Consider the following 22605-nt stretch of genomic DNA (forward strand, 5'->3'; position numbering starts at 1 on the left):
CATTTACAAAAGTTCAGAATATGTGAGCTAGATAGCGACTAAACTTGTTGCAATCAACACTACTTAACTAAACCTAGTGACGCTCATAAACTGCATACTAAGTAAAGGCAGCGCTTTACATTTCCGGAAGCACAGGAAAATATATTCACTAGTACCAACAGACTGCTCGTTGGGCTTTTGTTTGAAAACGTATTGACCGGTACCAGCTGGGACTCCTTTATTGGATGTTTGCTGCGGCAGTAAAGGGCACTTTGAGGAGAATAAAGCGAAGTGCGTGTTCCTCGTGCTACTGACGCCGTGGTGTTTCCATTACTTTATACTTTTGTTCTTCCCCTATGGAAATGCCATCACTTTCAGGACGAATGATTAAATACATGACGGACGCGTGTATTTCATCACAGGAGACAACATCAATGCAGATGGTGAAAAGGGGAGTTTGGCGTACCACGAATCTGAACGTCAGCACGCGTATATAGAGTGCAGTTAACCCCAGCTTTCGACGTTATTTGCCATCATTAAGCGAGTTTCGTGTAAGGCGTTTTCTCCAACGCATTTATATCTTTTTAGTATATCGAAGCCTTGTTTACGCGCATTTCGTGATCGAGCATTCCTACCTTCGCTCCCTGCGGAATGGCGCTATGTTGGCGTAGGTAGAGAGCAAGCGTTGTTTTACTTGCCGTTAGGAAAAAATTGACTCCACATCCCCTCTTTGCTAAAGTGGACATCTAACGAAGCTGTTTCACAACCACTACAGAATCTGACGGGGGTATCAAATATTTCCTGACTGTACAGTGCTGGTTGTAAAATCGCTTTGAATTGATATTGCCACTCCTCGTATTCACGCTGGTCCCAGGAAGCCATACCTACGTGGCTCACTCTATTGGAGCTCCAAGATAATGGTGTCAGTGATTAGGCGGGGTCCTTTTACACCGGAAAGCGTTACTTAACTAGATTGTTGAAAGTGCACACCCGGTTGGCGCTCACAAAGGGAGCACCGGGCTCGTGTCCGAAAAAAACGTCCACAAATTGCATAACTCTCGGCACGGGAGCTCAATTCGCATTGGCTGCGACTCATTCTATATTTTTCCATAACGTAGACTTGTAGACACGGTGCGAGGTAAAAGCAAATCTTCTCTTCCTCACAACAATTTTGTGCAGTTGTGTATATTGCCAGTGCGGTGATGTAAGGGGCCACCGCATCCCGTTTTTCACCGCGCAACAACGACGACGCAGAAACACCGAGCGACATGGAGCACCTCAAGTCCGTTCTGCGAAGTTTTGTGCGAATTCGCTGTTGCGACGCCGCTTGTGCGGCAAAACGATCTACTTTGGTTGCTGCTGAAGCTACAAAAATAGGTCGTTTTGCCGCACAAGCTGCACCGCAGCGGCGAATCCTCAGGTAAATTCCCACCATTCCCAGGTATTCTTTGCACTTTTTAATCCTTTTTTGTTCTTTCACAGCAGCGTTATATTACCATAAAAAACTTGGAATAAACGTGTTTAACAACAACAACAACAACCATGCAGCGCGGGCACCAGCTGCGAAATGAACACGTGAAAGGCGCCCAAAGTGGCGCTGTTGCTACCTGTACCTCTAGCAAGGAGAAGAAAGGTGGTGTTCCAATACAGCCAGGCGACGACGCTACAACGAAAGCCACATTACAGAAAAAGCAAAAACATACAAGCGCGTGAGACAGACAGTGATCGCGAACAACGAGTACATTGGCACAATGACCAAGCACGAGATACACCGAAAGTCACAGCGGCCCCAGCCGATTGAAGTTGGGGCGTAAGTTGAAAAGGGGGCGTGGCCGCGTCTTTTGCCGCAACGCGGCGCTCGCCAGCTATGCGTCAAATAATCCCCTGCAGCTTGGCGCAAGCGAGGAAACACGCGTTTTGGCAGCTTGTAGCAAAATTGAGTCGAGCAGCCAGCTTTAAAGTGACAGGTACAAGACAAGAACCAATAACTTCATTGTGGTTAAATTAATAATATAACGCCCGCAAGTACAAAAATTAAGCTGCATTCACCCGAACGAAGCGCAGTCGGTTGTAGCGCTCTCTGCTGTGGTTTCGTGTGCTTGTTTTTTTATTTTTTTTACATTTGTCGATGTGTATACACAAGCGGTGCCCCTGAAAAACTCCTCACGTCTTCACCCAACACATTATTTAGAAGGGTGGCGACTTGCATAAGCATCTGTCGCATAAATACAGTATTAATATTGTTTGTGATTGGTACATGGTTCGCATGTAACGACAGATTGTTGCCGCGGCTGTTTAAGGCAGGCTTAGAAAATCTTAAGCGTGCAAGTCCCACGCAACCGAACCGTGGTACATTTAGACACCACCGTCCAGTGCAATGCAGTGCCAGTGAGTATTTGCGAAGTTTTAGTAAGCGTTTTGCGAACTATTATCATATGCGCTGCATTTAAAAAAAAGCTAATCATGGTACTTAAAAACTGCACTATACATCATAGCATATGACGCGGCATAATTACGCGTGATGCGTGATTTATTTTTCTGAGTTTGCAATTGAGAATGCTTTTTGCTTGTATACCTGTGCGCACAGAAGGCTCAGCAAATTTATTGGTTTCGTATAAATTCAATATTTGAATGTGCTAAGCCTGCTATTTGTTTTGTTTTTATTTTGTAAGATCACTTTTTTACGTTTCGTTTTTTATTTTGTTGTCTTTTCTGCTTCGAGTTCCGCTCGCACAATTAGCTTGATTTACGCTATTTCAAAGATATCAAACATCTTATCGTCCCAATTATGTTTTTCTATGCAAAGGCAGGCGCTTACACGGTTGGTCGTTCTCACAATATTTTTATACGTGTTTCCGTAGTTCTGTTAACCCCTTTTTTTTAGCCTTCCTTTATTGGAGGTGGTGTATAAATGCGCATTTTCTTTTATTTCGTAAACTATCTTGTGTAATTTATTTTAAATTTCTGGTTCTTTTAAGATTCCGTGCGACAATTATCGCCATTCATGCTATTATCAAGATTAATTGAACGTGTCAACTCCGCCAATTTTACATTTTCGCGCAAATGCAAGGCGTTGCACTTTGGTCAGTTTTCATGACCTTTTTAGTCGCGTTTCCTTATGGCTTGTCACTTCACTTTGGGCGAGAGGTGTATAGAACTCATATTTTTGAATTCGTAAGTTCACATTTACACTGTCTTTCTACTTTTTTGTACTTTTTGTTTTTAATATTCCGCTCGATCAATTACCTCTATTCGCTGTATTATAACAAATCTGCTAACCCCGACAATTATGTATTTCTGAGCAAATGCAGGGTGTTAGAACGTTCGTCTGTTATGCGATTTTTATTCACGTTTTTGTCATTATTTTCGCTGCTCCATTATTTTTTAGTGGTAAAGCTGTATAAGATTTATATTTTTGAATTTGGTAGTATCACTTTTATATTTCTTATTTTCCTACTTCCTGTATTTTTCTTTTTTTCTGAGTTACGTTCGACTAATTATCTTTATCTACGCTTTTTAGCGATCCAGTGTATTAACTCCGCCAATTTTCATTTCCGTGGAAATGCAGGGCTGCACATTTGGTGCCGTACATGCGGTACTCGCCGGTTGTGTACATTCGCTCTAAAATCAGCCAACAACGATAGGCTGTTTTTTTTTCCTAAATTCTATGGTATCTCTCATGGCATAAAACGTATATTACAGTTATATTTTGGCTTCCGCCTCGCGGAAGAGAGCAAGGGAGCGGTGGTGGGGCTCATTTATGCATAGGGTGATTATTATCCTGGACGCAGAAAACGAGACACACCAGAGGGGAAGGGGCCCGGGGACCCGTTGGACCCGTTGGTGGTATATTTTCCGACGATTGAATTTTTTAAAGCACGACTTAATCGCGTAAGACTCGCTTGTAAACTTCTTCGCACTTGCACAAGAAGTTCCGCCGCACAAGCAATATCCCACGCAATGTTGACAGCAGGTTGATGTCCACGTCAAGTTCACAACGGAAAAAAAAAAACGCGCTCCATAGAGCCGTGGTTCAAGGAAAACACAGGGCCAGTTTCGCGACGCGAAAAACCATGGCGCAGCGTTCATGTGCCCTCTTGACATCTCTTTAGAGACTTGCAGCCATCTCTCAGAGAGCGAAATACCTGAAGAAATACCCTGAAGAGTTCCAACCTTGTAGTTTGTTTTCAATTTTTTGCTTGGCAATGGTCTACTGGTGAAATAATTCCTCTTCAAAGACGTCTTCGGCAAGAAATATCATAGTGTTCTTCGGTAAGCATACATCTAAATTTTGTTTTCTTGCAAATATTTCGAAGTACCAAAGGTCATATATGTGAAATATACTTGTAGCGAGTCAGCACACTTTCGGTTTTATCGACTTGCTTGGCGTCAATTTTAAAACTACGCCGTCCTGCGAAAACGGACATTATTGTTTATATGGACAAAAAGACGGGACGGCAGAAGCGGGCCTCAAACACGGATTGGCCCGGCCTAAACGGGACGTCTGGTCACCTTATTTATGCACCAATGAAGATCATGGGGGTCACCTGCAAGGGCGGAGGCCATTGCTTCGAAGGTGTCGAGTTCTCGCCTTTTCCAATGACGGACACATCCATTACAGGTGTTCTGTATCAGCATCTTTGGTAGCAGCTGAGCAGAAATGCGTCACATAAACTCGCATACACTCGTGCCAAGACCAGAAACACTGCAGTGTTGATGTGCCGTGACATGCCGCATAAACAGTGGCATAACGGGCTGAACGGTGTACTCGATGCATAGGAGCGCACTGCCGCCTGAGCCGGGGCGGAGCCTGAGGGAACCAGCACGCTTGCAAACTTTGGTCGGAGCGCGCGGCGATTGGGACGGCCGGAGCACAACGCACGGGGGGTGATCTCGGAGGCCATGCTCGCATGCCCCATCTGCCCCAGTTTAGGGTAGTGCAGGGGTTACCCGACCGCAGTGCAATGCCCGCGCAGGGCCGGGGGCTCGTCCTCATTAATCTACGACGCCCCAGCATCGTGGTAAGTATGCCTTTTCTTGCTTCGACCGACCACCCGACTCGATCAGGCCTAGCGTCGAGAGCCGGTGGGTATTTGAGCGTAACACAAGTTATAAACCATCAACAAGCTTGTGCTTGAAGATTGATGAAGTGGACAGGGAGCGTACCAGAAATCTTTGAATCATGTTCGTTTTTTCGAACCGGTTTTATCCATCATACACTTTTGTTTTGGTACGCGTTACGTTCTAGCGCGAGGCGTCCGAAAACTACTGTCCCAGGGTTTTTGTACCGTGCATACATGAGACGACGACAACAGGAGACGCTGACAGCCCGAGCCGCTAAAGTGATTCGCCCCTGAAAGTTCAGAGGAACGAGACAAATATATGTATAATGGCAGCGTCAGACACGCGCAGAAATCAGCCATCGGAAACAACAGCGAGAGCACCGTTGCAGCAAGTACTTCAAAGAAAGATTTCTTGACCACGTGGGCCAGAGATTTTGGGGTTTCGGTCCTGCCTCCCACATGCGCCGTCGCAACACTTACGGCTCGTTTATACTCAGACTTCACCCGCTTATGCTCTGGCCATCGTGAATCGGCCGGACGACCCCCTGTTATGCTCCCTCACAGTTCGCACCCCTTGACCTGCCACGGCGAAGGAGGCGGCAATTGCGCTCGCCCTGTCCCAAAGGCCGACCCCCACGATCGTAATATCTGATTCAAAGACGGCCGTTTAAAATTTCTCCCGTGGTCTCATTTCGCCACTGGCACTCAAAATTATCGCTCGAAATCCTCCAACTTCCCCTGTAGAACTGCTATGGAACCCGGCACAATCGGGACTCGGAAGGAACGAGGCGGCCCATGACGCGGCTCGAGGATTCACAATCCGAGCGGGAGCCAGCCTAGTTCCTTACTACGGGGCCCGATCCGCCAGAGACCGCCTAATTACGTATCATGACATGCTGACGCATTTGCCCCTCGCCCACCGAAAATACCCCCCGGCGCATCCCCAGCTCAGCAATGAGCAAGCGCGCACGTGGCGACTTCTTCAGGTTCATTCCTTTCCCTGCAGGGCTGTGCTCCATCACATCCACCGTTCCCTCTATCCCTCACCTCATTGCTCCGCATGTGGCCAGCGCGCCATACTTGCCCACTCTATGTGGGCCTGTCCTTCCAATCCCTTCCCTTTAATCACCCGTGACGAGCAATGGGAGGGTGCGCTGGGTAGCTCCGACCCGGGCGTCCAGATCGCCTTGGTGGAACGAGCTGCCATCGTCGCCGCCGTCCTCCAACCGGCGGCCACCACGCTTCCCTAACCCCAGCCGCTCAATAAAGTAGTAGTAGACTTTATTGGAGCCCGAAAAGACGGCGGCACCTTTAAGTGCCGGACGGGGCGGTTCCCTGTTCACGGGACCCGTATGTGGCCAGCAGCTCCTGGCCCCTGGCCGCTAGCGCAAGTTGAGTCTGCAGGGCGGGGCTGGCCAGCAAGGTCTCCCATCGCTCGCGGAGTGGGGGTGGGGGGTTGAGGAGGGGGGTGGGGGGTAGGGGTGCCTGGGGTTTAGTGCACTCTGCGATTATGTGTGCAAGAGTGCCAGTGCTGTTGTTGCAGAATGGACACTTGTCCTCTTCTTTCTCGGGATACATTCTATGTAACAGGACGGGGTGCGTGAGCGACCCTGCCTGTAGTCTCCTGAGTATTGTTTGCTGGTCCCTCGTCAGGGTGCGGTGTGGCTCAGGGAGGGTGCACCGCTCTTCTCGATATGATCTCGTTATATCTCTGTACGTGAGCACTGGGGTTGGGGTGTCTGCGTCGTGCCCTGCCCGGAGGGTCATTGCTCGGGCGTGGTAGTCGGCGATGGTGTTGCCGGCTACCTTTGAGTGGGCGGGCACCCACGTGAGCTCTATGGCTCTCCCCGGTGCTCGTTTCTTGGAGATGATTCCAGCCGCCACTGAGGAGATCGTCCCCCTCCGGTAGTTGCCGTACGCTCTTTTGGAGTCTGTGACCACTACCTCTGCCCCCGGTTGAACGAGTGCTAGGGCTATGGCCACTTCCTCCGCCGTCGTTGGGTCTTTGGTCTTAATTGCAGCGCTGGTAACAAGCCGCTCCCTGTCAGTCACGACTGCTGCCGCGCGGTCGCTGCCTTTCTGTAGTGAGGCGTCGGTGTAGAGGACTCCTGGGTGTCCGTCTAGTTGCTTGGAAACGGTTAGTGATCTTGCTTCCCTCCTGCCATCGTCCTTCCCAGGGGTCATGTTACGGGGAAGGGGCTTTGTGTGTATGACCTCTTTCCATTTCTCCGTCAGGGGCGTTGTTGTAGGCATTGGCTCTATGTGCCATCCTATTTTGGTGAGTATTACGCGTCCGTGGGCCGTTTGGCTTAGTCGGACGCGCTGACTAGAGAGATGGGCCTCTGTCAACTCATCGACCGTGTTATGTAAGCCCATGGCTTGCAACCGGTTGGTTGACGAATAAATAGGTATGCCTAGGGCCTGTTTCGTTGCCTTGCGGATAATCGTGTCTATAGTATTCTTCTGCGTTTTGGTGAGACTGAGGTAGGGGACCGAATATGTAATTCTCGAGATTATGAAGGCTTGTACCAGTCGGATGGCGTCGTCCTCCTTCAGGCCTCTGTTCCTGTTAGCCACCCGACGGAGCATGGATAGAATTTTGTCTGCGCTGTTCTTAATTTTGCCTACTGCAGCATGCGCCTTGCCGTTGCTTTGCAGGAGGAGACCGAGGATCCGGCATTGCTCTGTTGGTTTGATCACCGTACCATCTATTGTGACTGAAATGGTTGGTGGCGGGGTATTTTTGGGTTTTCCAGGCAGGACCACCAGGAGCTCAGACTTCTGTGGTGCACAGCTCAGACCGCATGACTTGGCATAGTCGTGGACTGTGGACGCTGCCAGCTGGAGGGTTTCTTCAATCCACCCATCCGATCCGGCTCGCTCAGTCCATATCGTGATGTCGTCTGCATAGAAGGCATGTCCTATGCCTTCTATCTGCTCGAGCATGCGGGGCAACGGTAGGAGCGCCAAATTAAAGAGCAGGGGTGATAGAACTGCCCCCTGCGGGGTGCCCTGCTCCCCAAGCTTAATAGGGTCCGACCTTTCGCTGCCAACCGCGATGCTAGCCGTTCTTGCGGCGAGAAAGTTCTTGACATAACCGTAGGCCCGTTGTCCGCACCTCGTCTTGTTCAGGTTTGTAAGTATGCTGGCGTGGGTGACGTTGTCGAATGCCCCTTTCAGGTCGAGGGCTAGGATTGCCCTTGGGCTGTTTCGGGTAGCCTTCTTGATGACCAATTCCTGTAGTTGGAGCATGACATCTTGCGTGGAAAAGTGCTTCCGAAAGCCGAACATGGTTCCAGGCATTTGTCCCGTTTCCTCCAAGTGGGCTTGTAGTCTGCGCAGGACCATCCTCTCCATCACTTTTCCAACGCAAGAGGTGAGCGAGATTGGGCGCATGTTTTCTATGGAAGGGGCCTTGCCGGGCTTGGGGATAAAGCGGACTTCCGCCTCCTTCCATTCCGGCGGTAGCTGCGAGCTCTCCCATGCGTTGTTAATATGCTCTAGGAGAGTCTGCGCCGTCTTACCGCTCATGTTGGTCAGGAGTTTGTATGTTATAGCGTCCTTTCCTGGGGCGCTCTTCTTATTGCTCTCGTCGATAGCTAGCCAGAGCTCCGAGATGGTGAATGGCCTGTCCAGGTCTTCATTTTCGGGTCCTTCATATCCCTCCGGGGTTGGGTACTGTACTTTTTCCGTTTGGAGATATTTGTCTGCTAAAGCCTTGAGTAGTCTGCTGCCATCACCATCGTACGTGTTTAGCACCTTCGTCAACGTACGGTTGGTTGCTGTTTTACTTCCTGTAGGGTCGATGAGGTATCTTAACAGCCTCCATGTCTTCCCCACTGAGAGTTGGCCTTGAAGACTGTCGCATAGTTTCAGCCAATTTTCTTTGCTAAGCTTTGCTGCATATTCGGATATTTGCGTGTTTAGTAGGGCTATGCGGCGGGCTAGCTTTCTGTTGCGCTTCTGCCGCTTCCACCTTTTGGTTAACGAGTGTCGGGCTGCCCACATGCGAATGAGTCTGGTGTCGACAAAAGGCGTCTGCGTTGTCGTCGTGATTGTTTGCGTGAACTTCTCAAGTGCCTGCTTCTGTTTGTCGGCCCACTCCTTGTATGACTGTCCTTCTGCTATTCTGTCGTCGGGTTCCTCCTCGACATCCTCTTGCTGGGTGTATTTTCGCATCTTGTCCCAATCAGTGATTCGTACTTTTCCTAACTTGGCTTGGAAGTTGGGTCCCCGTATCGTGATGGTGATGATGCTGTGGTCTGATCCCAGGTCTTCGTCCTCGCACTTTCATGTGACGTCGAGCGACCCACTCAGCCACGACAGGTCGGGTGTAGTGTCTCTTGCTACGCTGTTCCCTCTTCGCGTTGGAATCCCTGGTTCGTTCAATAGGGCCACATCTTGGTCCTCCATTGTTTTGACGAGAGCTTTGCCTCTCTTTGATTGAAATTTATACCCCCATAGCGTGTGCGGGGCGTTGAAGTCGCCGAGGATCAGGAGTGGCCTGGTCCCCGCCAACCTTTTCGCCTCTTGCACAACGCGGTCGAAATCATATTGCTTCTGAGACGGTCTGCAGTAAACGCTCATTATGAATACGTTACTCTTGCTTCCAATTTCTCTTGCATGTACTTCGATGAGTGTGTGCTCACATCCTGCCTGAGCCGTGACGTGTTGGGTTGCCGCTACGTGATTCTCTACGAGGATTGCAGTGCCCATTCCTGTGGGGTCGGTGTATGTAACATACCCCGGGATTTTCGGTCCTCCGTTTGTTTCCTGTAGTGCTATGATGGCAGGTTGATTTTCTAGTGTGTTCATATATAACATAAGCTCCGTATCTTTGTTTCGGATGCCTCTGCAATTCCATTGAAATATCGCTGTGGGCTCCCTGGTTCCCCTTCGCTTACTGTTCCTGTTTATTTTCTGCTTCATTTTTGTTGATCATATCGAGCCGGCCACGTCGTTTTGCTATGGCCTCTTTAATCCTTTCCAATAAACGTTTTTCTGTCTCTCTCACTCGCGGCCGGGCGCGCGGGCGGTAATTTCTGCCCCTCGACATTCCAACACAGCCGGCTCAGGGTAGCTATGCGTACCCAGCGCACCCTCCGGCTGCGCAACGCAGAAGGGTTTGCGACTAGTGCACCGACTGCCCTAAAATTCACGAAGCGGTCGACCCTCCACATGGCCGAGTCTGCCGTACCTTCCGCTCCACTGGAACCTGGCCGTGGGCTAGGCTGGAGCGGTCTGACGAGGCGGTCCGGGCGGTCTCGCGAGGTGCATGCTGGGTACGGGGCTGAAGTTGGCCTACGTGTCGACGCGCTGCGCGCGGGTTAGAGACGTGCTTCATTCCGGCGCCCGTGCCGCCAAAGTGCGTCGAGCTCCGCCGGACGCCCCGGCGGTTATATGACGTTGGAGTATACAAGTCCCCACATTCTCCTTAGTGAACCGTGCAGAGCGCGCGCGTGCGCTTACGCTGCGTCGGAGTATAAACGCCTCTTGGAAGCGCCTTTAGACACGCTACGGCGAGCTACGTCCCAAACCTTTTGCTGTGCTCTACTTTCAAAGGTTCCCGGCGTGTGGGGCACACTGCCGCACAACTCGCGAAAATAATTACGCATAATTTAGATAACTATCCGCGGAATAGCCGCGTGATTTCTTTAATCTTCCGTTTAACTAATTGCGAATAATTCCCACTCTACGTGTGCTTGGCTAACCATGCGGTGTTGAAGGTTCCGAGGCGCTACTACCATCGTGGTGGTCGGAAATGTCAAGCATAACCGTACCATTCTTGGGAAAGTGGCTTCCAACTGAAAAAAGAGCGGGAATATTCCCTGACGGAGTACATTAAATTGAGCATATTGAGCAAATTGAGTAAATTGATCACATTTATTAGAGGGGACAGTTCCATACAAATACGCACCGACCATTGCAATGTATACGAGATATACGAAGCACAAATTCAGTAAGAATTCCGCACCTTCCACTAGGTGAAGAACAATGAGCAGTGAAGCTGTGCGCAGTCCAAAGAGTGCATAAAACAAAACGTTTCTTCGTACTTTTCGATTGAGTTTCCTTCCTAGCTAATTAGTCGAATATATCTTGGGAGGACTAGAGTTTTATTTAGCGGACAAACATGCTGCTGTTTGCTTGCATCCGGCATTGTAGACACCTTACTAGCAGTGTAACAAAGCAACTCAAATCGCACTGCCACGCAGGAGAGAATTCATGCCGTATCGGGTCGTGAGACGTGCACGTTGAAATCTCCCACCAGCACAAGGGGCCAATTGTCGGTGAGCGCGTCAAGCCTGGCTGCGCGTGCGCTGCCGCCTACTTTACCCTTCCCAACACTCTTTGTCCAGCTTTCCCACGAGCGCGAAGCACGTTACTCCATTTTAAAAAGGTGCACGTTGCTAACACGCAAGGGTGAGTTGGTTGTCGTCACAAGCAAAAGCTAACACGGAAAAGGTACCGAAAAATACACTATGGGCGCCTTCTAAGAGGCGTGCATTGAAAAAGGTTTATAAGAAATCTCAGGGACCGAACCATTCATCTAGTGGCGGATGACCCAGCAACGATATCTCGGTTCAATTCTGCTGCGCGCATTCACACAAAAAGTCCGCAGAAAAATAAGCACTTTTTATAGGTTGTGAATGCGAAAACATTAATGTCCAGTTGAACGACTGAGACGTATTGCTTCAACCTCGCCCTGTCATAGGGCTTTGCCCTCTTGCCGTTGGAAGCGCTTTCCTCTGCTATCTGCCTTGACACTTTCGGGTGGCTTCGATCTGCCTCTAACGTCTTGCGCAGCCGCTCGCTCCTACCACCTTGCATTGGGAGAGTTGACGCCGATGGTGAATTTCCTAGCTTGTCTGCTCGGTCGTGCAACTGCGTTCTTCCGCTTCCTTCATCTGCGGTGTATTGGCGTAGACGGCCATCTTAGGCTACTGCCGAGTTTAGCGTTCACGCCATGGTACGCCTCCTGCTGGCAAACCTTCTCTTCATGCCCTCTATCTCTACCAATATTTCTATTCACGGACATTTCCCGGGTCGGGTCACCTGCTGAGAAGTGCTAGCCTCGCGCTATAAAATGTTTCTCTCGGGGACCTCTCTCCAGACCACGAAATCTGTTTGCGGACATTCCCGGCTGAGTTAACCGAATGAAGCTACAAACCCTGGAAATACAGCGCGGCATGGAAAGAGGGGTAGGGGTAAGCAACTACGCTGTAAACATCAACCAGTCGCTTAAGGTCTTCAGCACGCTCATTTCCAGCCATGCTTAGCTGATGAGCGAAGCAACACAGCCTATCTCGACAGCAACTGCTGTATAGCATATTCAATTGGTATGGACGATACCAAAACGACTCACTGACAAATGTGAAGTTTAAGGTGTTGAGCAAATAACTGTTTTGCTTTTATTTTTCTTGAAATAACCGCAGGTAGGACAAGTGGTTTACACAGCATAGAAGTCGCAAATTCGTGTCGAGGCCATAGCTGCTAATTCCATCATCGCATAAGGCCTCGCACCTTATTTTTTTAACTTTCTGTTTCACAGCTGGCGAACAGATCCCATAAAAAGGACAACATCCGGATCTTGGCTACGTATTAGGAACATAAATGGGCGGTCGACCACGAATCTGGTATCGGGCATGAGTGCGGAGTAGCACATCATAGCAATGCCTGTGGCAGCAGCGGCTTCCGTGCCCTCCTCATTTACTTCCACGAAAGCCTTGTGAATCACTTTCGACGCAACAAGCTGGCCCACGGCGCTGATACCCGTCAAGTCTGCAGATGAGCTGAAGAAGTCTCTAATACCCAACTCCTTCAACGTGTCATTCAGGTCAATCGTTTGCTCCAGTTTGAACTTGGGGAGGTACAGCATAACGTCGGAGGTCATGTGAAGGTCCTTGAGGAGGTTCCCGAGTTTTGCAGACGTTAAACGGCGTTCAACGTTAGACAGTCCTTCCAGCTCATCTGGCAACAAAACGACCATCGAGGTCTTGCCACCCCGGTAGGGTATCTCCAGAGCCGTCACACCGAGGTCTCCGCAACGTCCCATTCTGTAGTCGTTCTTTTGGAACATCATGTCGACTTCTTTCTTATTCTTGGTGCTCAGGTGGAAATCTGAACGGTGGGTTGACTTCGGATCGAACTGCGAGTTCCAGAGCCCCTTGAAGTAGATGGCGTTTACGAGGATCAGGCTGGTCGAGGAGTCGACGCTACCACCAGGAAGGAGGTCCTTGATCTTCGAGGCTGTGGCTTCTTCGACCCAGGCGTTCACTTGCTGCCGGACTTTCTCGCTCTGGTTCTGAAAATCGACAGACTCAATCGTGGCACCGTAAGCGTCGCGAAGGAGGTCCAGGTAGCTCTCCATGACCACAAACGTCTTCTCCGAGTACATGCGGTTGGCCACATGAAGCTTCACGTCGGGGGCGAAGCCTGGAATGTGCGAAAGGAAGCTGGAAAAATGTTTGTGAATCTCATCGCTATTCGCGTGAAGAGCTTCGGAGAGCTGTTTGGCCGTATTATTGCGCGCTCCTGCTAAAGCCATAGATAGGGCTGCTGAGATGCTGAACGGAGAGTAAAAGATGTTCCCGGCGTCGCCGCCTTTTGGGAGAAGCTGCTTGTACAGGTCGACGGAGAAGCTGCGCAGAGAGTCTCCAAGCGGGTTGGGTGCCATGGTGGCCAATATCTGCGAGAAAAACGTATGAATCAATTAAGCAGAGCGGATGCATTCTGCAAGTAAAGAACTGTTCAGGAATTAATGGCATTGATTTTACAGTAAACTACGACAGAAAAGCACTCAGTTTGAGAACTTGTCATATGAGACATACGTAGATTGCTCAGATACGATAACGCGACTTGTTCCTTCCTGTGCGGTTCCCGGAAATTTCGCACACGTACATTTCTCTCTACTCATTGATAACTGGTGCGAAGCACCGCCAAAAAGTCAAATAAATTCACACTGGCAACCCTTTAAACACCTCCCTGTGAAACAGGGGCCGTTGTATCTGTTCAGTAGTTCAAATGGAAGCGTGTCTTGCTCTTGCAATCAACGTATACAAATCCCATGCTACAACCTATGGCACATATACAAAATCCCCCTGGTGAGTGAGTGAGTGAGTGAGTGAGTGAGTGAGTGAGTGAGTGAGTGAGTGAGTGAGTGAGTGAGTGAGTGAGTGAGTGAGTGAGTGAGTGAGTGAGTGAGTGAGTGAGTGAGTGAGTGAGTGACCTAGTCTTATGTAAATGTGCCAAGAGTTGCGCCACCTGGTCGGCATCACACCGCATTATGAACACCAAAAGTCCCCTCAAAGCGATAAGTCCAGCATCTCGCACCCGGCCATGCAGAAAACGGAACGCAACTCTACTCAGCAAATAACATTCTCTTGTAACGGGGATATTCTCCGCGAAAAAACACACTGGGGCTGCCAGCTCAAAGATCGGGATACTTCATTCTGAATCGCCAAATCCAGGTCGATAACACATGAAGGAAACCAATCACCTGGCTATGACAAACAGGACATCCCACGGGCGCGCTTATCTTGTCCGCATGCGGAACCTTCTTCAGTTGGGCTGCACGTCACTACCGGCGTCTTAGGCGGCGTTCCACGCGATCGCACCACTGTAGCGTCCCCATTCAGTATGTCGATAGCACTCGGCAATTCTAGCAATAATTCTGAGCCCCGGCACGATGCGAGCAACAGTAGCCTCCGATGCTGGTGCGTGGAGCTTCCTTCGCGTCAAGTTCTTTTCGTTCGTCTAAGCCTTCAGTGATGCTCCTGGGATACACGGTAAGCAATAGTGGCGCTAGTCATCCTCCGCCGCACACGATACGCCTTACGCCCCTCACTGAGCCTGTTTGTAAACAGGAAAGCGACAAAGAAGCAAACAGCGCTCGTTTTCGCTTGATAATTCAAGAAAAGGAAGCTTCAGTTTCTCGGTTTATTAATAGAGCAGTTACTGGGCATTCGTGCAGCTCAAGGAGGGAGGTGCTGTTGTTCCTTCCAACATGGCACATGCCCAATCAAGGGATCGGTCGAACATCAGAACTTACCTACCATCTTCTTCGTCGTACTCTCTCACCAATCGGGCAATCATCATCGGCGACCATTAGGTTGCTGTTCATTGCAATATTTTATGATCATTGAACGCAGAACACAGCTTTCCACAGGAACATTTTCAATTACTAATGACGCTGATGATAAATATTGATAATGACAAAAGTTATTTTCATATCAATTCCTGCCTCGTTTTTTCCTTGCAACTTGAGCTTTTGGTGGCTGCTGGAAAATGGCGCAAGCGCCTGTACCGAAGATGTTTCGGCTGCAATACGTTGACATTCTCAGAATGTAGAGAACCGAAATTTCCTATTGACGCGACACGCCGGGGCCAGGTCGCTTACTGCCGCTGCTGACACCGACTGGTTCGCAGGAACGTTTTGGGTGCAACCGCTGCATTCTTTCCGGCTCCCCGTCAAGGTGGCCTGATTTAATGGAACATAACTACGTCAAGTGGTCGCGTAGCGTACTCTAAAGATCTTCGAGTATCCTGTGGGGACCCTTGTTTCCCTACGCCTCGCCTGCACGTGTTTTCGCGAGCTGGGAGCCGTCATTTTTGGCAGCCGGCGAGTCACGTGAACCGTGACCTCTTCGTGACCCCATGCGACGCGCCGAACCGGATCGCCGCGAACGTGAGCGTGAGGGCGCGGGAGAAGGAGGACCAGCTTGTCGCCTTCCTTCGCTCCACCCTCTCCCCGGCCAGGGGAAGACCTCCTCTCCCTCCCGAGCTGGCCTCCGGGACGCGCGCTCATTCCGCCGAGAGTCGACTGGGCGATTTGGTCGGAATAGGTTGACTCGGCAGTGCCTCCTCCGATTGCCCCGATGACGGTGAACCCAGTTGGCTCCACGAATTCTGCTGAGAGATTCTGCCCTGATCGGTAGCAAGGGATGCCTCCCCTGCTCCCGCGGCCGCGATGACGGATATGGAGGTCTGAGTCCCGCGGCTTGAGCGAGAGAATGGAGCCACTGGCTCCCCGCAAGCGATAGTCCTGTTGTCTGGTATATGCCCTGCATCTGCCAGGCAATAAAGCCTTACTTTGGATTGCCGGAACCTGTCTACCGCGTGTGAGTACCCGAACCCGTGCGTGAGACTTCGGATTCCTCAGGGGCTAGTGTACGGTGCGTAGCATTCTCTAGCGAAGCTAGCCGGGGTCCTCTACTATCCCGTACGTTAGCCCACAAGCCTAACGGTCCTTGCACGATCAGAGTCGAAGGACGTCCCGTGCTAGGCTGCCAGCTTGTACATTGTCAGCTACTTGACGTGCGACGGCAGCTGCTACGAAACTACGTTAACGCCATTATGGTGGATTCGTTAACTAGGAATTGGGAGACTGGTGGGTTTTCTCACAAGGATACCACGTCGCAACAGCACGGATAGATGACTTGTAATTGCAAGGTATTACGACGGGTTCGGTTTTTCAGGATGTCATCTTCCGCAACTTGGGCTCACTTAAAACGACTTCGTTGGCTGTGGATAAAACTACACGGTTCACTCGGACTTCCGAAGTCATTTCCATCTAGGGGTTCAGGAGGCCACTCCCCTCTGAGTCTCTTTTTTCTCATCGCTCAAGGCACCATATGTAGGTCGCTGTGCACACTTCCTAAACGATCAAGAACCAATGACAGTGCTTCAGAAACATGTATCAGTGATGGCAGCAAATGTTCAACGCACATCGCACGCTTTCATAACGACGAAGGCGGGTCTGAAGCTGTCTTTAAAACGACCACTTTCTTAGTGGGAGCTACGGCGTCCTGTCAAAAACCTAATTCATATTCCCACAGACCGGCTGGTCAACCGAAAAGCTCTGATAAGGTATCTGGACACACAACGCGTGCGTGAAACAGTGCTTCTATTGTGTCAAAACATTCACTTAAAAAACGCGAAAAAGGAACGGCTATATAGATAAGACAATACACCCACCGGTAATGAAAAAGGACCACAATAGAGTACCTTTATCTCATAAACCACGTATCGGTATACATCTAGGTCGTTCGTTTATTTAATGCGCGCAAAATCGTCACATGGGTTCGTTCGTCGTTTGCGATTTGGGTCTTTGAGGTTTGACGATCGATTCGACGCACTTTCAGCGATGGTTAGACGCCCCTTTAGCTATTGTGCTTGTCTCGACTTTTTTTAGAAAGGGATAGTAAATTTTTAAGGTGAAGCTGTTAACCTCTCGTTTGTAGGAACATTTCGCGTCGTAAAAAAACTCAGTCACGATCGACCAGTTCTCTCCAAGACGCCGAGCGCCTGCGTCAGGCTAGGCAGAACCCATCATTGGCCGCCACAGAAGCCCACAGCCATCTTTCTTCGCAATCAGGCATACAGCATAAAGCTCAGTATTCGTTAAAAAAACCACAAAACAAGCATCGAAACTGCACGACAGTTGATAAGGCGCCTGTGAACAATGGGACCCCTGTGTGTTCCTGGTAAAGGCTATGTTTGAAGCTGCTTGCTGAAAGTGGAGTTGACGTCATTCGAGGGCGAGCGCATGCGTCAGGCTCTGCCACCGGCGAAGCCGAGCGCAAGTGACGAGCCCACCGAGACGTCGAGGAACATTTCGCTCCCTCTCACATGAAGATGTGTAGTGGTTTACAAAAGCTTTGCTGGACATCCACTTTTGTATGGCGGGATGGCGGCCATTTTTTCACATATCGACGACAAAAATTGAGGGAAACGCCATACATTGCTTACGTGTGAGACTGCGAAAGCAGTACATTTTATACCACAAAACAAGCATCGATCCTTTCTGCGTAACACAGGGTGTTACGTCTATAACGACATTAAAAACTTTTCTTGGGCGAACCGCTGCTCGGTTCGCGCTCAAACTCCACATGAAGGTCGCATTTTGTGGTCTGTTTTGTTTGACACCAGGAACAACGACAGTATTTACCTGTTCATTCGGAAAATATAAATAAAAATGATTTTCGCCTATGGAAAAATGGCGGCCGATTTGGACGTGCGAGCCAGTGCAAGCTCATGTCGGAACGACGGCGCCACCCGGGATGTGCAGAGCGAAACGCACAATTGGGATTCACGATAGGAAGGAGACAAATGAAGTAGCAGACGGGTCACGGACAGTCCGCACGACCCAGGAAGAGGCGGCGCTTCGAAGATGCCCGGCGTGCAAAGCATCCGCTAGCGACGATAAGTCGAGCTTGCAGAGTGGTGTACGAAAACGTCGACCAAAACGACGAGCTCACTTTAGCCTTGCTCAACGCAAGGTCATTGAAATGCCATGCAACCTATACGTCAACCACGGCATCATAGTGATAGCAAAACTCAACTTTGTGTCCGTCAATGAATCACCTACAACAGCTTCGCCATTCAAGTCTTGCGCGTGAGAACAAGCTTCCCTGATTTTGTAGCATTTGTTTCTTTATTATGATATACCCGGGCGCTGTACGAGGTATTGCGAAAGCACACGTGTGCGAGTAACAAAACGCGATTATCCTACACTTTGCGATTTATAACACTTCTTAGTAAAAAGCTTAATAGACTTGAATGGATTACACTTTTATGCTACCTACCGACATAGAGCTATTACATTATGTTCTCAGTAGGCTTTGGCAGTTTTTAGGATGTTGCTGGAAGGAGTTGTTATTGGTTGAGCAATAGGTAGGGAATGTCGGCAAAAGGTCGCGCCATCCACCCGTGGTTCCTGAGCGGCAGAAGAACCCAGGACCAAACACGTTTTGGGAGGAGAAAGCCAAAACGCTCCCCGAGTCGACCGCAGCATTGACTGCACTGGCGATGTTCTCGCGCTACTGCCTCTGCCCGACAGGCCCTTCATGCGGCCTCTTGTCGCGACCCGTCAGCGCCTGTACGCGTTGTAAAATGGAGTGTAGTGCTAGAGCAGGGCCAAGTACGTATCACAACTCAATAAAATAGAAGGAATGGTGACTAAATGCGATGCTAATAGACAAAATAAGCAGCAACAGGTGACTAAAGCCGTATGAACTAAACCAAAGAGGCCAATTCCGAAAAATGCGTAATGCTGCTGATAAAAATATGCCCTGCCATTTGAGTTGTCCTGGCTCTCTAACGTTGCATAAGCTGTTTTATGGTACCCTCTGTAATATATGAGTTAGAGCAATCACCACGTTGATATAATTTCACCTAGCAGGTGAAACTCGGCGCAGTCCAAGAGTCACCGTAACGAGGAACCCAGCCATAGTTTTTGAAAAGAAGCTGTCTTAGGCTTTTCCCCGGAGGTTGGCGTTCGTCATCGCTCCCTCGCGTGGTCGGTAACATGATTGCGTTTAGGTCAGCTGGGCCTCCCACCCGTACAAGCAAAGAAAAGAAGCAAATTAGGTGCGCCTATGCATATGAATAATTGAGTATACAAGTATGATTTTCTCGTCGCCGATTGATGGTTTTGGCCATGTCTGCTACGGCCACGTGCCCACCGAGAACACGCCTCTGCTACATAATAAAACGCGGGCTTGTGAGCGACTATTTCGTAGTGCACGCGTGTCACGTAGCACATTCCAAAGGACTAGGAAGTTGAAGCCAGGATGGGCCGTCTTGCTGGAGTTCGGCGTTCGCATTCGTTTCCTCGCCTGGCAGAAGCCGTGGTCACGGACAACAGCTGCGTGCTTTAAAAAATTAGTAGTGGCTTAACTCGGCTATGCGAGGATATACGTAGCGTGAGCTAAGGTTTAGCAATTCAGTCCAGTCCAATCCAGTCCAGTCCAGTCCAGTCACTGCTCCTCGTGCATGTTCTGCACGGCTCTCCAGGAACCAAGCGAAACGGCTATCAAGCAGCTCCGGCGCAGCGCCAGACTTGGCTACTGCGCAACGGAGGCGCACAGCTGGGCACGCGCCGGCGCCAGTGCGTCTGCCGCGGCTATGACGTCACTCCTCTGGAATGCGCAGACCGGCGAATGTGCAGACCCAATTCTCTACACACCCATACCCCAATTGGAAATCCAAAGTAAACACTTTAATCCAATCCAAATCCGATCCAATCCCATTCAATCCAGTCCAATCCAATACGATCTAATCCAATCCAATCCAATGCTCCTCACTCTTGCGCAGCACGTCCCTTCAAGGTCCACGCGAAACTGTTCAACCTCGGGCAGTGTAGACGCTAGAAAAGCAAACAACAGAGCGAGCCAGCTGCGCCTGCAATAGTTTGTTGAAACCCGCCGCGGTGGCTCAGTGGCTAAGGTGTTGCGCTGCTGAGCACGAGGTCGCGGGTTCGATTCCCGGCCGCGGTGGCCGCTTTTCAGATGGAGGCGAAAAGCAAAAACGCCCGTATGTACGAGATTTCGGCGCACGTTAAAGAACCCCAGGTGGTCAAAATTAATCCGGAGCCCTCCACTACGGCGCGCCTCATCGCCTCCGTTGCGTCGGCGCGTTAAACCTACAATCAATCAATCAATAGTTTGTTGAAACTTGTGAAAATTGGCGCAGCTTGCACTGGTGGTGCAAGCTGGAGAGGACAGCGAGTACATACTTACTTAGAAACACCTATCCTTTTTCTTTTACAGCCAGCAGAGGAAAGGCTTCCGATAGAGTCGGTGGGCTTTCCGCAAAAATCAGATATTGTAGGGCCCATTTTCCAAATTATGCATTCTAATACCAGCGTATACAAAGCATTATGGGGATGTGCAAAAACGTCTTCATTGTGAGGTGGTTATTATGTTCAATAAGTCATAGATTTTTATTAAATACAAACTAATATTCCCCACCATTTCAACACCCTTTTTCCGACAAGGGTGTAAAGCTAAAAATTAGGGTGCTGGAAACTAAAAAAAGCTGTGAAGGACGGCCAACAAACAAGAACGGTGTAAAACACCTCCTTCTTTGGAGGTATTTTATACCCGTTTACCCGGCTGGACAGAACATTTTCTACAAGCGGGGGGATGGTGTGTAACTCAGGCTGTTTCAACAGTATGAATTGGCATAATTTGTTAGCAGTGAAGTTGTTTAAGCTTGAGCTAGGTTCAGTGGCGTTTGCAAAAAAAAATACCAAGAAAAAGAACTGCGCCTTCTGTAAAGGGTCCACCACCGCAAATAGGGCATCATAACAGCGAAGCCGGCTTTCGAGCCTGTTTCAGTGTGAGTGCAAGGGGTGCATGCATATGCGCACCTCTTACTATACCAATTTAAAAGGCACTAGTCTTCTTGGGATTCTAAAACGCACTAGTGGTGCAATGCAACAGAAACAGCAGAGCCGAAGGGTCGGCCAAGCTTGTTCCCCCATTGGATCCCCTGTCAGTGTGGGGGACACACTAAAACAGCCTTGCAAAATCCGGCTGAACTTGGCCTCACCCCTCAACACTTAGTCTAGCATAGCAAGAACATCAAAACACCTAACAAAACTTTAGCAAAGCATAGCAAAAGGTAGGAAAACCTAGCAACACCGGAAGCTAGGTCTACCCCCATCTCCGCTGCTTTTTATGCAACTGAACACTTAATTCACCCTTTCAACAGCCTACAAAACGCAAAGCGTGTCGCAGTCGAGTCGGTCAACACCCTCTTAGCCACACAAATATATATATATATTTTTAAGTTCCAAGTGACGTTTCTCGTGCCGAAGCTAAACTTGGGCTATGAGGCGCACCGTAATGGAAAGGAGCGAACGTTGCAGGCGAACATTTCTTTTTCTTTTGAACATTTCTTACGAGGTAGAGAGGAGGGTATAAGGGGATGTCTTGTACTTCACAGTGCAATTATACATGTATCCATGGCCTTAATCAATCAGCAGCTGAAGACCTTTTCAACAGCCTTTCAACACCCTACGAAGAACCAAGGGTTTTGAAGTTGGTCGCCAACGTTTTTCCCATACAAAAAGTGTGCAGAGCTACGAAAAGGGTGTTGGGATTCAAGAAAACGGGTGTAATGGCATCCCAACACCCCTTTTCCACTTATGTTACACACTTTAAATTTGGTCGAAAGGGGAGTAAAAAAGTTTAGTGTGAAGGACAGAGACATCATCCCCTACAGTATAAGATTCTTACCAGTGATTAAGAACTGCTCCGTGCCCTGCGACCTTTCTGTGCTCATCAGATTCCTTAGCCAAGGAAGTGTCGCATGATTGATCGCAATGCGGAGGAACCTCGGGGAACTAAGTCAATTTTTCGCGAACAGTGTGCCTTGTGTATAGTGTCTTTGCGGCACAATCCCAGCCACCAGACTAGTTTCATCTTCTTGAGGCGTGCGTGGGCCTGCCTGACTACTAAAATATGTGTCAGTGAACATAGTCATAGTAGTTAAAGTGTGATTTGAAAGTTTTTCGGCGTATCTTAACTGCAATAAGGAAAACAATTAGGGTGGCGAAGTGGTTAGGTTGCCGATTTCACGGCTCTAAGGTCCCGGGTTAAATTCGCGGAACCTCCCTAGCCGCATCCTTTTCTTGAGGATTCGAGATTCTTTGTTGGGAATGACGGTCAAATCTCGGCCTACACAGCTGTGGTGTTTAAAAAACGGACTGAGTTACCCAGGGCTGAAGTATTCATGTAAATGGGACCAGCAGGCATGCTTATTTGCTTTTGAACCATGC

The 22605-nt window shown here is 49.5% G+C and overlaps 1 protein-coding gene and 2 pseudogenes across 3 annotated transcripts in view; all 3 read right to left on the reverse strand.

Moving 5' to 3' along the window:
- LOC144148933 (iris pseudogene) overlaps nt 1-22605 on the reverse strand; it is a 70199-nt pseudogene that overhangs the window by 25404 nt on the left and 22190 nt on the right. The window lies entirely within an intron of this gene.
- The window catches only part of LOC144148935 (iris pseudogene), an 84312-nt pseudogene that overhangs the window by 2267 nt on the left and 59440 nt on the right, over nt 1-22605 (reverse strand). The window lies entirely within an intron of this gene.
- Nucleotides 10937-22605, reverse strand: part of LOC144148937 (iris-like) — a 37922-nt gene continuing 26253 nt past the window's right edge. Inside the window, exon 2 of the mRNA XM_077680464.1 lies at nt 10937-13728. Coding sequence (XP_077536590.1) covers nt 12586-13716 — 1131 coding nt within the window. The 5' untranslated portion in view covers nt 13717-13728 and the 3' untranslated portion in view covers nt 10937-12585. The remainder of the gene's footprint in view (nt 13729-22605) is intronic.

This window comes from Haemaphysalis longicornis, unplaced genomic scaffold (genome assembly GCF_048455015.1).
Source record: "Haemaphysalis longicornis isolate Haplotype H1 unplaced genomic scaffold, Haemaphysalis longicornis Haplotype H1 scaffold_8, whole genome shotgun sequence".
NCBI classification, from domain to species: domain Eukaryota; kingdom Metazoa; phylum Arthropoda; class Arachnida; order Ixodida; family Ixodidae; genus Haemaphysalis; species Haemaphysalis longicornis.